This window comes from Camelus dromedarius, chromosome 18, assembly GCF_036321535.1.
Source record: "Camelus dromedarius isolate mCamDro1 chromosome 18, mCamDro1.pat, whole genome shotgun sequence".
Taxonomy (NCBI): Eukaryota; Metazoa; Chordata; class Mammalia; order Artiodactyla; family Camelidae; genus Camelus; species Camelus dromedarius.
The window spans coordinates 25,950,007-25,966,898 of record NC_087453.1 but is presented as its reverse complement, the minus strand read 5'-3'; the positions used below and the strand labels follow the sequence as shown (position 1 = coordinate 25,966,898).

At 52.5% G+C, this 16,892-nt stretch overlaps 1 protein-coding gene across 1 annotated transcript; it reads left to right on the top strand.

The window, feature by feature from the left end:
• The first annotated feature begins 6,658 nt into the window (after window positions 1–6,658).
• On the top strand, window positions 6,659–15,976 carry LRRN4 (leucine rich repeat neuronal 4). Its single transcript, XM_064475991.1, is given in 5 exon segments — window positions 6,659–7,385; window positions 8,506–8,710; window positions 13,160–13,297; window positions 14,781–15,560; window positions 15,562–15,976. Coding segments are annotated over 5 exon segments (2,265 nt in total).
• The last annotated feature ends 916 nt before the right edge of the window (window positions 15,977–16,892 follow it).

Below are 16,892 nucleotides of genomic sequence, written 5' to 3'. Positions count from 1 at the left end.
AAAACAAGCAAGTATTTTCCATGTTCTCAACACTCCTAAAAAAAGAAATGATCTTAAAAAAAGAAAGAAATGATCTCAGAGTTCTAATCTTGGGTTCTTTCTCAGACTTGAATGCAATTAAGCCTAGTTCCTTCCAAGCAATAAAATGGAAAGAACAGCCCATGCCTCCCATCTAAAGGGGTGTGGTGAACAAGAGTTGGTCATCAACTTCCCAGAATTTGGAGCATCTCTTATAGGTTCCATAAATACTGGGCATAATTAATAATCACCCATAAAGTGATTTTGTCATCCATTTATTACTGAGGATTAATAATCATGTACTTACAATCTGTATTCTTTTCAACAATTACAGAAAGCCATCACTGTTAAAATCTGCTTTTCAAACACCTAACATTCCTACTCTCTGAAATTCCTATGTTGTACCTTTTCTTCTCAGCTTTCCTCAACACCTCCATTCAGCCAATGATTTGTAACATAATAACCGTATGTTGCTGAGCACAGTGAAGTCACCAGAGGAACAGAGCTCATTTTTCCCTCTGCATCTGTCCTCACAACGTCTTTCTTCCCTCCTGCCCCAGTTTGAATCTTTTCCACGACAGACTTTAACAGGATCTCAAATGGTATTTTAAAATTTCTAAGCATTCTATAAATCCTCATGCTGAAATTTTACAGCCATTGAGTGATGCCTTACTAGGAAAATAAATATGAGATTCAACACTCATTACTATTTTATTTCCTCCAGCTCATTTCCTCACAGACAGCAGCACCCACTTAGATATCTGAGTCCCCCGCCTCTTCTCTGTACACCACTCGGTGAGAGCTGGCTGCCCGGAGACTTGACAACCTGGTACCATCTCCTCCCACAATCATCCCCCCCCCCCAATTCCGCCAGCTTATCTCTGTTGTCAGAGAAGGATGAGCCTTCAAGCTTGTACATTCCGATTCCAGCTCTTGGGGGAAGAACCCTCGGCACAGTCATCTGGCGCCTGGAGGGCAGGGCAGGGGCACCTGGTGGTGCAATCACCTGTCACCTAGGCCAGCCCACCTCACCCCACCCAGGCTGCTAGAACTGAACAGAGCTGGACAGGACCCCCTTGGAAAGCACCCATTCTGGGTCTCTGGTGCAACCTGTATTAGGAGCATGTATTTCTGGGGTTCTGGGGATGGAACAGGGACAGCAGGGGTCAGAACCCCTAGAAATTCTGCCCAGTCACCTCTCATCAGGTTTGTTACTAAGCCATACCTCTGGGAAAAGGCCACAGTGCTAATGCCAGGGCAGATGAGCTCGGCCAGCTGTGCAAATGAGCCCAGAGCCCAGAATAGAACAGTGAGAATAAGGCTGCCCTTCCTTCTCACTGGGCTATTGGACTCAGTTACGTGAGCCCAGACAAGCCAATTTCCCTCAGTGGGGCTCAGTTTTCTCTCTCTAAAATGGACCGAGAAGAGTGGAAACAGACAAGTTCTAAGGTCACTTCTAAGGCCAACGATCCATGACTCTGATTTTTATCTAAATCCAGAAAAGAAGTGTGCCCAAGTGTATAATTAGTGGCTCATTGTGTTTTTCTTGGGTTTGCTAACAATCTAACCTTGTGATCTTTTTCCACAAGATCTTTCCCCCAAAGATTCCTGAGAGTATTGAGAATCTGGACTGGAAATTTTTTTTGTGTGACTCAATTCTTTCCTTCCATTCCCACCCACGCCCACACCCACCATGTCCCATCTCAACCCTCACCTGAGCCCTTCTTAAAGCTGGGATGCTGGCAGACCTGGGCTGCAAATCCCAGCCACTTGAATTTAATGTTTACTGGTTTGAGTCCGGCCCCATCCCCTCCCAGGCACAATGGAGGCCATCCTGACTCACCATGTATTCTTTTTTTTTTTTTTTTAATTTAATTTTTTAATTAAAGTATAGTTGATTTACAACATTTCAGATGTACAGCAAAGCGGCTCAGTTATACATGTATATATATTCTTTTTCAGATTCTTTTCCATTATAGCTTACTACAAGGTATTGAATATAGCTCCCTGTGCTATACAGTAGGTCCCTGTTATTTGTCTATTTTATATATAGTAGTGTGTATCTGTGAATCCCAAACTCCTAATTTGTCCCTCCCCCACCTTTTCCCCTTTGGTAACTATGAGTTTGTTTTCTACGTCTGTGAATGTATTCCTGTTTTTTAAATAAGTTCATTTGTATCATTTTTTTAAGATTCCACATATAAATGATATCCTATGGCATTTTTCTTTCTCTTTCTGGCTCACTTCACTTAGAATGACAGTCTCTAGGTCCATCCATGTTGTGCAAGTGGCATTATTTTATTTTTATGGCTGAGTAGTATTCCATTGTATAAATATACTACATCTTCTTTATCCAGTCATCTGTTGATGGACATTAAGGTTGTTTCCATGTCTTGGCTATTGTCAATAGTGTGCCTACAAACACTGGGGTGCAGTCACCATGTACTCTTTTCCCATCCATTTGTTGAATGTTTCTCCCGAGTACCAGACTCCACCCTGGGCACCTGTGCTACTGAGAACAACGTGGCCCAGTTCTCAAGAAGTTGAGTCCTAAATTAGGGAGGAGCCACATCAGTCAACCTGATGGTAGTTAACCAGGTCACGTGGGAGAGAACACAAATGAGGGCCTCCCTGGGCGAAACCCTGAAGGCGCTACAGCAGGTGCTGTCGGTGCCCACCCGCATCCCCTAGCCCTCCTTAGAGTTCGCAGGGCAAGCCAGATGTGCTAGGCAGCTAAAGCCATGGAAACAACCTTCAAGCCAACAAGCAGCATAGGCTGGTGGGTAAATCCCCCACCTCCTTGACACATGACGAAATAATCTCGAGGCAGCTCTCCAGAGCCTCCCATATGATCCCAGTGGGACCACGTGACCTGCTGTTAACACACCTGTGGTGCCTGCCCTTCCCTGTCTCACTTCCCGACTCTCTCTCCACGCCTCTTGGAATGGTGTCCCGAATAAACCACCTGCATCCAAACCCTTCCCGGCTTCTGAGGGAAGCCACGGTAGGTCTGGCAGAGTGAGCAGGATTGGAGAGTAAGGTGGTGGGGAGAGGGCGCCCAGGCAGAGGAGCCGCTTGGGTACCGCTTGGGGGATGGAGGGCGGATGTGGCCTGGCATTCGGCGTGGGGTGGCATGGGGAGGACACACAATTGTTGGCTCCAGGACTTTGTTGTGGGACCTTATCACCCTTGTCCAAGGGGGACAAACACTTCAGTCATCTTTTCCTGGCCTCTCAGAGGTTCTGGAAGAGAGAAGGTCACCCTTGTCCAAGGGGGACAAACACTTCAGTCATCTTTTCCCGACCTCTCAGAGGTTCTGGAAGAGAGAAGGGGCTGGAGAAGATGTCCAGGGCCTTCCTGAGAGGTGCCCTGTGGCACTGCCCAGGTGTCTGCCTCAGTCCTGGGTCCACAGGGGCTCAGGAGTTTGCCTCTGTTTCTTTGAAGAATGAACTACTCCACTATGAAAGGAAATTTCCCAACTGTCCTGGCTTCTTGCATGATTTGGGTCTATCTAAACATTTGAAAGAGATTCTCTTATGCTTACAGGGGATATTTCAGTGTCCGAGGCTGAAGCCTGTAGAAGGCAATATAAAGCAGTGGTTAAGCCAGACAGACTGCCTACGGTGTGCTCCGGAGCCCAGCCAGCCTCTGTGAGCCTTAGTTTCCTCATCTGTAGCATGAGAAAACTCGTACCTGGTGAAGTTTCCGTGAGATAGTGCGTGTGACATTAAGGTTCTGAGTACAGCCACCGGGGCAAGGCTAACCTGCCACCTGGGTCCATAAGCAAATTCTGCAGCTCAAAAGCCCAGCTGGGCAGCCCACTGAGAGTGTGTCTGCTTGGGTTGGGTATGACCGGAGCAACCAAGAAGTCCAAGGGCCAAGCTCAGACAACAGGTCAGCCTGTCCTTGCCGCCACTGGTGAGCTAGCCAGCCAGCAAGACCCCAGGGGGCTCCTCAGCCCCAGCCTGTCCAGACCCCTTGCCCCACCAGTGCACAGAGCAGCATGCTGATGTCACTGTCTGGGGTCCTCTTTATAGTTCTCCATGGAAAGCCACTTCCTCCTCAGGGTTTCTCTTCAAACCGGCATGTCTCAGTGGATTTCTGTTGGCCTCAGGTTGTCAGTTGCCTTGAGGGCAGACCCGGCTGGTTACACTGAGAGAAGCTGAGGTTTTAGCTGATCTGCTCGATGCTCTCTGTGCCCGTGAACCAAGCAAAGGCAGAGGTAAGGGCCTCACCTGAGGCTGCCCACTGACCCCCAGGCTGGTCCTGTCACCTCTCCACCTTTCCCTGACTTCTCCGTCCCACTGACCTCCCCTGTCATTTATGTACAGTGTTTCTACTGGGCCTCAAGCTCCCTAAGTAGCAACTGCCCCATCCTAGACAAAGTTGCACAAAACAGACCTCTCCCCGCCTCCCGGCTCGGCTGATGAAGGTATACTTCTGAGCACCAGGGCCAAGGGCTGGCACTTAGGCTGAAAGGATATTTTTCAGGCTTTGGGTGGAGAAGGCCTCAAAGGAGATCCCAGTGGATAACTTGCAATTACTCAATTAAACAAGCCACTTCCCAGAGGTCCTGGAGTTCCTCAGAGCAGCTCAGATAAGGACTGACAGGAGGAAGGATGAAGTTTTGGTCTCAGGGTCTGTGTATACAAGCTGAAGATGATTAAACCCCGGGCCAGGGGTGAGGGCAGTGCTGTGCCGATCAAAGACCCTCAGACAAAGTGACCAGTCTTGGAATTCTGGGGGAGAAAGGCACTGTCTGCTTTCAACAAATCTGCTCTAAGCAAACCACATTTAGCATCCCCACTTCAGGGAGACCTGGGGCTTTTGGTAACCAGAATCAATCACCCCAGCATTTCTGCTCTCTTGATCGGTCCCCACCCCTTCTGAGAGACAAACATGCACACTGTCACCAAACTGGGTCCCAGAGAAACCAAACCAACCCTTCTCGAGGGCTCCTGGTCTGTGATCCGGTCTGTGCCCGTCCCTGCTCTCTCTCTCTGGGGACCCCCTCTCCTGTAAACCTCTGCAGGCCTTCCTGTGGACTGGGGTGCCTTTCTCTTTCGGAGATGGGGCTTCCTCCTCATTCCAGCTCACCATTTAGCCTCCAACCATCCCAGGAAACGGGAACCACCTGGCAGGAGCATCAGATTCCTGGGAAGCCTCTGCCTCACTGTGCCCATCAGCGCACAGCTGACGATTCCCTCTGGCAGAAATTGCTGACTCCCGCCATCTCTCAGGCCAGGGAAAGGTGGCGGGGGTAAGGCCAGGTGAAGATGGGGGAGGGCTGGGAGGAGGTGCTGTGCCTGGAAAGGGGCAGGCCCAGGCCAGGGAGGGGGAGGAGACAGGCATCGAGGATGTTGGCTGAAGACCACAATGTCTCAGTGAGGAAGGAGGGGCCACAGAGGTGGGGGTATCTCAGGCTCCCTGAATGGCCAGGGGCGTCTGGGAAACAGCCCTCCTTCTGAAATTCAAAGTTGAGCTGCTAAGTTCAAAATTCAAAGTTCAAACTGGCTCCTGGAATCTATAAGACAAAACTGAAGACTGCATACAGACGCCCAGAGCTGCCACACCCTAAAAGGACAGCTTCTAGGTGAGTATGACACACCGCTGGACACACGGACTCCTAGCTTCAGTTTCCAGGCTCTTTCTCACTGCCTTGACCCCCAGCAAGCAAGAGGGAGGCCTTTCCCCTGGAGCCAGGGTGGTTGCTCAGGGACCTAGCAGTCGGCAGAGACGGCTGGAGCAGGAATACACCTGCAAAAAAATGAAAGGATATATCAAGCAGTGACCAGGATCGGACTGGAAGTAGCTTTACTGCTCCCACGCCAGCCCACAGCTGCCTGATCTACCCCTACCTGATCTCCCAGCTGCCCTGTGCAATCCTGGGTGCTCCAGAAAGCCCACATCTAGCAGCCCTCAGCTAGATCCCTTCTGGGCAGGGCTGACCTCAGGAGCCCATGCTTTTGTTGGGACCAACGTGGGACTAGGAAATGCTCTCCTCCAGGTTCCCAAGCCTCCCAGCTGCCTGGAGGCACTTTTTTTCCCCTGAAGGCAACCCTGAGTACCCTCCCAAGAAAGACCCCTAAACTTATTTTGGCAAACCACATGACAAGCAAACTGGATTCACCTGTGGCTGGGTAGTTCTAAGGGGAAAAACTGGGGCAACCAAGTTTCGTTGGAAATAAAACCTTCCAGTCCAAAGTCAGAGCATCTCCCCAACTGAGGTCATCCACTGGCGCATTATTGATACACGTTTATGCGACAGCGTCTGCGCACCTGGGGAGAATTTAGAGATAAAGGCCATCTTCCCTTCCCCCCAGAAGGTCATGGGATGGGGACAGGCAAAGGAAGAAGGTTCAGTAACAGATGAGCTCATTCCGCCAGAGCTCACTTGTGGCTGCTAACCTTCGGGGGAACTAGAGAGAAAGGCAAAGCTGTGGGAAGGGCAGGAGGCGCCGCGGTGTGCGGCAGATGACAGCAAAGCCCGTCACTACACAGCCGGTGACCTGGGGAACACCTCCCACCCTTCAGGGAACACTCAGGGCTGGGCTCCTCCCGGGGGGCACATGTGCCCCTTCGTTCGGGGTTTCCGCTGCATTTAATGGGCTGTCCGCTGTTCTCTCCCCAGCCACGCGCCATGTGGTGGGCCCTGCTGCTGCTGCTGCTGCTGCTGCTGCTGCTGCTGCTGCTGCTGCTGCTGCTGCTGCTGCTGCTGCTGCTGCTGCTGCTGCTGCCGCCGCCTACAACGCCGCGCCTGAGCCGGGCAGAGCCTCTCCAGAAAAACGCGGTTTTCCGGCTCACTCACCGGAGCCCTTGGGGGAGCCGGGCCAGCAACGCCACGGTCTCGCCCTGCGACGGGCTCCCGGCGGCGGGGATCGCGACCCTGAGTCTCGCGAACCGCAGCCTGGAGCGCCTGCCGGGCTGCCTGCCGCGCACGCTGCGCAGCCTCGACGGCGGCCACAACATGCTGCGCGCCCTGAGCGCGCCGGAGCTCGGCCGCCTGCCGGGCCTGCGGGAGCTGGCGCTGCGCCACAACCGCATCCCCGAGCTGCGCTGGGGCCCCGGCGCGCCCGCCGCGCTGAGCGCGCTCGACCTCAGCCACAACCGGCTGGCCGCCCTGCCGCCGTGCGCCGCGCCCGCGCTGCCCGGCCTCCGCGCGCTGGCGCTGGCCGGGAACCCGCTGCGGGCGCTGCAGCCCGGGGCCTTCGCCTGCTTCCCCGCGCTGCGCCTGCTCAACCTCTCCGGCACCGCGCTGGGCCGCGGCGACCAGGCCGCCATCGCCGACGCCGCCTTCGCCGGGGCGGGCGGCGCGCCCCTGGCCGCGATCGAGGTCCTGGACCTCAGCGGCACGTTCCTCCCGCGCGGTGAGTGCGGGCGCCCGGCCCGCGATCGCTCCGGGCAGGGGAGGGAGGACCGTGAGCTTCCTCCAGGGGCGCTGCCCTGGCCCACTGCTCGCAGTACCGCTCGGAGAGATTCCCGAGATTCCCCCGAGTTCAGGGCACCCTGTTCACGTCTTGCGTCCCGAGAGATGGGGACTACTGTCCCTGTTCTGCCTGCGAGGGGGCCAGGGCAGAGAAAGCGCAATGGCTGGCCCACGGCCCCACAGCCCCACAGCCCCACAGCTCATTAGCAGTGCCTCCACATCCAAAGCCACGCTTTTCGCCGCTCTGTTCCACCGCTCCCCAGCGGGGCCGGGCAGTGCTGGTAGCGTGGGGAGTGGATGCAGCGCTTTGGGGCTGATTGATTAATGGACCAACTTAGCACCAATTAGTTCATGTGAAGCACCGGATGCTCTGAGGATGCATTCATTGATTTCTACTCTGTTGGCCCAAACTGCGTCTGTGAATGTTGAATCCTTCAAACAAGACGCAGGAGGGAGGTGATAATAATGGTTCTCCTGCACATGGCGAACTCGGACGGGTTCACAAGATTGGTTTTATTCAAAACAAAAACAAAAACACTTCACGTGTCTATAATCACTTGTTTCTCCACAGACAAGAGAACAAAGGGCAAGAACAGGAAACAGAGGCGAAGGGGCACATTCTCCATTTATTACAGGTTCTGAGCCTCCTCCTCTCCGCCTTCCTTACATTCCTCAAAGATTCCCCGCCTCCAGGCAGCCGTCAGAGTAAAGGCTGGGCTGTGTCCCTGTGGAGTTTAACAAGAGGGTGGGCCAACATCAGACTTGGAGACAGTGTCCTGGGGTCAAGCCCTAGCCATGGCCCTTCTCAGCTGTGTGGCCTTTAGCCATTCTTCTCTGGGGCTTCAGCCGTCTGGGGCTGAACAATGTAGAACTGGCCATCTCTGAGGGCCCTTCGGGCTGAAAACTCAGCCCACGCTTCTGAGATTCCTAAAGCTGCCCACCATGCCCATGCTCAGCAATGACCTTCACCACTCACCTTGTTGCTCATTATTTCCTCAACTCCTAGCCAGCCTCCTGAGTTTGTGCCTTCTCAGCAGCAGGCAGCTTTCCCTCTGTTTTAGTTCAGTCGGGATGGATCAGAGACTTGCCAAAGCTCAAGTCCCTCTACCTGAGGAAGATGCCCAGACTGAGGAGCTTGGAGGGAGACATATTCAAGACCACCCCTGAGCTGCAGCTGCTGGACTGTCAAGATTCGCCAGCACTTACGTCTGTCCATACGCACATCTTCCAAGACACTCCTCGCCTACAGGTCCTCCTATTCCAGAAGTAAGTGTTTCTGAATCACATGGTTGATTTTTGCCCGTTCCACTAAGTTGAATAGGTGTAACTATTTCATAGAACAGACTAGACCTTCCATTTCCTTCCTCTGCTCTTCCTCAGGGTCTTGTTCTTCCTCATCCTTTGGGTGATATCGTAGGCGCATCCCAGGTAGTCCATCCAGGCAGCTCAGTCCTGTCCAGAATAATGTTAAAGCTCCAAACTCTCATGCATGTAAAGTTTCCTTTGAGCCCAGGAATGAGAAACTTGCAGTGGGAAGAGGGGATCAGGGTTTTGTCTGTTTCTCCATCCACCTGCTTCCCCATGTGCTTATGCAAGTCAGCCCCTTCCAGGGCTTGAGCAGGTCCATGAAGGAAAAGTGAGAGGGTAGAAAAGTCCTGCTTGCATCAGGACCTGACGTTGATGCCCTCTGGCCCAGTGGATGTCCAAAGTGTCACTATATGAAGCTTCCTTCCCAAGAGCAACTATTGTCCTGACTTCTAACAGAAAGGGCAGTGTCCCTTTGAAGATGATCCCAGGCCACCTCCTTTCCTGGGGACCCACACTTGGGCCTGGGGAAGAAAGCCCCATTGCCCCACCATCACTCTCAGAGTAGCTTCTTTTTTCCCTCTGCCAGCTCCAGCCACAGCCAGAGTACTTCACTTTGGGGCTTGTCATGAGGGAAAAGGAGATGGACAGTGCAGAGCTCAGTGCCTGGCACACTGTGTGCTCTATAACATTAGTGAAGATGATGGTGGTTGTGATGAAGGTGATATGATGATGACAGTCATGGTGATGAGGGTAATGGTGACTGTGATGATGGTGATGATGTTGGTAATGATGCTGAATTGGTGATAGTGATGGTGATGGTGGTGATGATGATGTGGATAAGAGTGATATCTCTGGCTCAGACTCCTCTTTTGAGCTTCAGACTGATGCAGCGTTGTTTAACTTTATCAGATGTGGAACCAAACTGCCTGGGCTCAATCCTGACTCCACCACTTACTAGCTGTGTGAGTTGACGCAAGTTACCTAAGGTCTCTGTGGCTTGGTTTCCTCATCTGTGAAATGGGGATAATGAACGAATCATCCCCCAATGGATTAGTGAGAGGAAATGCCTTGATATATACCTAGAGCAACGCCTGGCACAGAACAAGAGGTTTGTGTTATTACTGCTGGGCATCCCCACTGGATGTCTCGTAGGTCTTTCAGCATCCAGCAGACAGCTAGGTAACATGAGCCCTGAGCTCCTGGAAGGCCTGGGCTGGAGATACCTAACGGAGCATCCTTGGCACAGAGATGGCGGAGGAGGCATCAGGTGATGGTGGTGATGATGCTGATAGGGATAGCGGTGAAGATACCAGTAAACAATGATGATGTTGATGGATGATGATGGTGGTGGCAATGATGACAGCATGACAGCTTGGCCCCTGCTTTCAGGAAGCACAGAGTTCAGTGTAGGCAGCAGACATCCGACAGTTGTCATGATACACTGGGATCAGTAACAGAGGCACATGCCCGTACAGTGTTATCAGGCAAGTGGGGTTAATGATCAGCTCCAGCAGACTGGAAGAAGAACGTAATTGATCCATATCTTCAATGGTGAGTCCAAACTCACCAGGTGGAGAAAGGCAACCCAGACCCCCAAGAAAAGCAGGCATCCCTGATTCAGAAGTGGTGATTGCCTCTTCTCATCCCTGCGCTTCTCGGTTCCCTGCAGTCTGACCGCCCACTTCAGCTTCATGATGGAATGGATCCAGCGGCATTTCAGCTGCTAAGCCCAGGGGACACTTCTCTATCCATCGAGCCCCTTGCCGATTCTTTCCTCCCTATTGAGACTCCCGTCCCTTTGTCCTCAGGATGCTGCCCCAGTGCTTCTCCAGCCTTCCTGAATAGAGCTGCCTGAGGTCCTTGGCTAGTTCCACTTCTTATAACTTTTTTTTAAAAACACCTTTATTGTGGTATGGTCCCTGTCCAGTAAACTACACATATTTCAGGTGTACAATCTGATGAATTTTGATACATGTATACAGCCATGCAGCCACCACCACAACCAAGATAGTTAACAGCTCCATCACTCCCCAAGAGGAACAATTTTCAAATTTCCAATTTATCCCTTCCTACCCTCTTTACCCCTGGTCACCATAAGTTTGTTCTCTATGTCTGTGAGCCTGTTTCTGTTTTGTAGATGAGTTCATTTGTGTCTTTTTTTTTTTTTAGATTCCATATGTAAACGATATCATATGGCTTTTCTTTCTCTTTTTGGCTTACTTCACTTAGAATGATGATCTCCAGGTCCATCCATGTTGCTGCAAATGGCATTATTTCATTCTTTTTTATGGCTGAGTAGTAGTCCGTTGTGTGTGTGTGAGTGTATTTATATATACATATATATACATACATACATATACACACACACACATATTTATCCAGTCATCTGTCGATGGACATTTGGGTTGTTTCCATGTCTTGGCTATTGTAAATAGTGCTGCTCTGAACACGGGTGCAGGTGTCTTTTTGAATTATATTTTTCTCTGGATATATGCCCAGGAGTGGGATTGCTGGATCATATGGTGAGTCTATTTTTAGTTTTTTAAGGAACCTCCATACTGTCCTCCATAGTGGCTGCAGCAATTTACTTCCTACCAACAGTGTAGGAGGGTTCCATTTCTCCACACCCTCCTGGCTGCTCTGCCGGCATGCCCAATGCCCTCTGACAATGCTACTCACAGGAGGGAGAGCCCCTTGGTGAGATTCCAGCAAAAAAAGAGAAAAGGGATTGTTTAGAAGACAAGCGGAAACTTCCTCCAGACTCGGGCTCTGCCAGTCCAGGTGCAGAGAGCGCCCGGATGCAGACACGTGCCGGGACGTGATGCAGGCACTCCCGTTCCTCAGCCTGTGGTTGGGGCTGCAGCTTGTCTTTCTCACGTGCAGGCTGCACTGGGTGGCAGCAAGTGCCGCCAGATAAGGAAGGGACTCCGTTTCCTGATGTATAAGATGAGTGAAGTATTATCTACCTAATGAACCAACATAATGACATCAATGAGATAATGTATCTGAAGCACTCAGCACTGTTACTGTCCCAAATATTTTTCTTTTTCCTTCTCCTTCAGGAAAAAAGAAAAACACTTCCTTTGCAAGATGAAGTGCTCAGTAAACCCATTCTAAGATTTCCACTCTAGCTCCGTGAAACCTGCTAAAAGCAAACATTTGCATGCACATATAGAGGGTATGGCTTACGTTTCAGTATAAATGGCACACACATATATTCAGTGTCTCACAGGGGACAACAGTCAGGCACCCACCAGCCAGGAGTATTCAGGCAGATCTGGGTGGTGGGTCCTTCCTTGCTCAGAACATCTGCATCTCCCCCAGAGCAGAAGGAGAAGGTGGACAGTTTCCAGGCACATGGAGAAAAGCCAGCCTTTGGTTGGAAGAGGCCTGAAGATAAAATGCAGCTCCTGCTGCTCAGATTATAACTGAGAATGCGTACAGGAGGCTGGGAGACTCTGGGAGTTGTGAGAGTTGAGGCCAAACACTCTGTGGGACTCGAGGCAGAAAGAGCAGAGAGTCAGGGGGGACCGGCCGTTGCTAGGTGTGGTAGACTGTTTGCAAAAATGGCCCCAGTAATTCCTCCCATCCCTGTCATCGCTTCCCTTTGCAGTGTGACTTTGCAGCTCCTCCCATCAATAAGTGGAGTCTGTGCTCCAGCCCTGGAAGCTGGACGTGACCGTGCGTGACTTGTTAGGCCAGAGGGACATTAGCAAATGTGATGTAAACAGAGACATGAAAGCAGCTGAGCATTGGGGCTTGCTGGTGAGGACCCCTCCACCACCACGTGCACAAGCCCGGGATAGCCTCCTGGGTGATGAGAGACACAGGGCGAGAGGCCCCCCACAGACCCAGCTGAGGCTCCATATACATGAGGCCATCCTAGACCTTCCAGGCCCAGCTGACCTGGCCCAGCCCATAAGAACCACTGAGTCAACCCACAGAATCATGAGAAAGAATATTTATTGTTTTGAGCTAAGTTAGCAAGAGCTAGCTGATACACTTGCAGAGCACTGGTGTTGAGTGCCGTCAGCTGCAACAGTATATGGTCAAGAGTGTTCTCATTCATTAAAACTTTCTGCCATTTCTTGTGACTGGTCTGTAATAAGAATATCTTACTTCATGTAGAGATTTACATTTATAAACACTTTCATCATCACAGACTTCTTGATGTAACCAACAACAGGGAGAATTGTCTCCATTTGCTATAAGGGGTGATACTGACTGGGTTGGGTTGGTTTTCTACAGATGGGGAAAAAAAAAATCCAGGGTCATTAAGAGTTTTCCCAAAGCAGTATCATTTAGCCCCTAACAGGATGGTTTTCCCTTGACACCACCGCGGCTCTCTGGGAATAGTTTTGACCGGACTGTGAAAGCCTGACTTAAATTGATTTTTGTGTATTTCAGCTGCAACTTTAGTTCCTTCCCCCCGTGGAACCTGCATTCCTCCGAGGTCCTGTCCATTAACCTCTTCGGCAACCCCCTCACTTGCAGCTGTGAGTTGTCATGGCTCCTCATTGAGGCAAAGAAGATTGTCCTAAGCAGGTAACACATTTACAAAACAGATGACTGAGGGCTGAGGGTCAGCCCTCCAGAGCTGAAGTTCTCACAGCTCATGTCTTGCTCATGCGCTCATGTAACCATGCAGGGCTGGTTGGCAGTGTTGGGTGGGGTGGCTGTCCCCCACGTAGTCACACGCAGGGACCCGGGAGATGGAGGCTCTGCCTCCCTTCCAGGCAGCCAGAGTGGCAGAGGGTGTGGAGCAGCTGACTCAGGAGGTTTTAATGAGCCAGGCCAGGTGCTCATTACTTTCACTCACATCCCATTGGCCAGAGGGCAGTCAGCAGGCCACACCTACTGCAAGGAAGGCTGGGAAATGTAGTCTAGCTGTGTGCCAGGTAGGGAAAAAAACGGGCTATGTAAACTGCTAGCTTGTCACTGCCAAAGCAGGGTTAGCATTGCCCCATTTTACAGATGATAGAATTGGGGCCCAAAGAGGAGTAGTACTTGCTTAGATTCATGCAGCCAGTGGCTGGAGGAGGCAGGATCTGCTTTCCTCCAAAAATGTGCTCTTAACCCCTGGGCCCCACGGAGTCTCTAAGACAGAGCTTGGCCTGTGTCATTCAGTCCAAGGCCAGTGGGCTTATAGAGCTCTCCCAGGACAGGAGAAAAAGAATTTCTATGGAGACTTTCCACTGGCTGCTGGCTGGAAGAACTGTCTTACATTGGGGGAACCATGCCCAGGCTGGCCACAGGGAGAGGATGGGGGCTAGGGTCATCTCTAGTCTTGAGGACCCTCAAACCAGCTCCACCAGTCAATGCATCCTCCTTGCCGCTCACTTGGAGAGCCGTATCCTGCGGGGTTCTTTTCTAACCTCCCACCCAAGCCTGGACAATAAGTGGCTCCGTCTGCCCCCCTTTCCCATTCCTGTCGCCTCCAAAGACAAGCACCCAGGTGTTTTGCAATGAAGGGTTCTGCTCTGGTATTAACGAAGCAGCTGAGGGTGCTGGCTCTTCACACTGCCTACCACTGCTGATTTTGTCTCTTACTTAATTTCTCTCTGCCTCTACCTCCTCATCTGTAAAATGGGGATAACAGTGCCCACCTCATGTGGTAGTGCAGATTTAATAGTCCCCAGCACATGGCAAGCCCTCAAAAACTGTTGTTAGTATGAGTATTGTTACTCGTTCTCACTGCCAGGAAGCAGACAGGTGAACATCAAATGGCAGATCACACTTAGAGCATTCGGACTGCCCTTCACAGCGCTAACCCTGGCTTTAGGCTCTGCGTTTGCTAGCCATGCTGCCTTGGGCAGTTAGTTTCTCTTTGTGAGTTCCCATTTCCTTCTCTGCGGGGAGGGTTGCCCTGAAGGTCAACGAGGTGATGCGAGTTGAATGTGTCCCACCTGGTACCTGGCAGATGCGCCACAAGGCTTGGGAGAGGGATTATCTGCACTGAGGACTCAAAACCCAGCATTGAAGCAGCCCTGATGCCAAATACCTTCTAACCAGTTGGCCTCCCCTCTAGGGCAGCAGACACTCTGTGTGTACCAGCTGCAGGATCCGATGGCACTTCCTCAGCCCTGCTCTCGCTGTCCCAGCTGCCCAGTGTGTGCCATTTGGACCAAAACACCACCCTCCTTGATTCCAACCCACCCTCCTCGTTCTATTCCACCCACGCACCATCTATACAGGGTCCCTCCACCCTGCAGAGCACAACCCCCTCCACTCAACCTGCGGGAGGCCGACAGAGTGTCACCAAGGTTCCCTCCCTCCCTGTGGATTCTCCCACACGAGCCACCGGGCCGTACAGCCGTGCGGAGGAGGGGGCCGTCCCCTCCACTACCACCTCTCCAGCAGGTTCCAGCAACTCCGGCCATCCACCCAGGGCTGCTGGCACCGCCGGGCCAGAGCACCGAGAACATGCTACGCGGCTTGTTCGGGAGCCTAGCATTTCAGCTGCCTTCACCCCATGGGCCAGCAAACACCCTGCTCTCTTTCCTGCCTCCCGGAACCCACTGAGCACTCCCCAGCCCCACCAGGCAACATGGGCCACCCCGGTGGCTCCGCACCCGCGTCCTTCCGAGGGCGGGATTGCAGTCTTGAGGCTGGACCTCCAGGAGGAGGAGGTGGGGGCACCGGCCTGGGATGCCCCCTGCGATTACCACCCCTGCAGGCACCTCCAGACGCCGTGCGCAGAGCTGCAGCGGCGCTGGCGGTGCCGGTGCCCGGGCCTCAGCGGGGATGACACCCTCCCGGACCCCCCCAGGCTGCAGCCGGTGGCCGAGACCACCGACACGTCGGCGCTCGTGCGCCCCCAACTCGGTGGTGAGGGCCTACCAGATCCGCTACTCGCCCGAGGGCCGGCCGGGGAACCAGTCGGTGGTGGGGGACGTCTGCGCCACCGCGCGCCAGCACGCCCTGCACGGGCTGTCGCCGGCCACCGCCTACCGCGTGTGCGTCCTGGCGGCCAACGGCGCGGGCCTGAGCCCGTCTGGGGCGTGCGCCGCCTTCAGCACCAGGCGCAGCCCCGCGCTGGTCGCCGCCGGGCTGGGCGCCGCGGGCGGCCTGCTGCTCCTGAGCACCGCGCTGCTGGCCGCCGGCCTCTGCCATCGGCGCGGGACCCCGCGCGGTCCGCGCCGCCACGCGCGCCTGGTGGCCTACCGCAACCCCGCCTTCGCCGCCGCGCCCCCGGCCGCGCTCCCGCGGGCGCGCACGCGCTGAGCCCCGGCTGCCAGTCTCTTTTGTCACATTGGAAGCGACAGCCTCCAGTCATTTCAGGGAAGTTCCCTCATGGTCAAGTTCTGGGTAAGGCTCTGTTATTCAAGGGAACGAGTCCAGTGGATTCATAATCTGAGAAGTGGGGGTGAGGGAGAAGAACCACGGGCTACGTTTCCCGGGGACTTCCCAGTTTATTAGCTGCATTTTAGGATGTGGCATCAAATGTACTTCTAGCTTTAAAGAAACTGCAGTCTTCAGGAATGTCTGTGAAACACGAGAAAGGCCGTCCTTTCAAAGTCCACGTTTGCTGCATTTCACCTAAGACCGAGCGGGCAAAGGAACTGTGAACACCGTTTTTTAAGGAAGCATAATACATAAGCTCACTTTCAGGAACTTTTTTTCTTAAGAGAGAAGAAAAGAGCTAAAGGAAAACCTCAAGGCTCTAGTTAGAAGCCAAAGCATTTCTCTACTCAAATTGTATCAAAGCCCTTTTATATGATTTGTATCTGAATGTGGATCTTACTATATCATTTTTTACTTCTAGAAAAACTTGGGGGGGGGAGTGATTTTATTAGAGTGGGGTTCATTATTTCTAGATTTTTATTTTCTACATTAGCATTTATATAAGTTTCCTGTGGCCACCGTAACAGACTACCACAAACTGGGTGGCTTAAAACAACATTTATTCTTACAGGTTAGGAAAGAAATCCACAATCAAGGTATCAGATGCAGGGTTGGTTCCTTCTGGAGACTGAGAGAGAATTGTCCCGTGCCCCCTCCTAGCATTTGGTGGATGCCAGCAGTCCTTGGGTTCCTGGGCCTGCAGATACATCAGTCCTATCCATGCCTGGTTGACTCATGGCATGGCATTCTCTGTGTCTCTGTGTCTAAATCCCATCCCCTCCTTTTTCCCCCCATT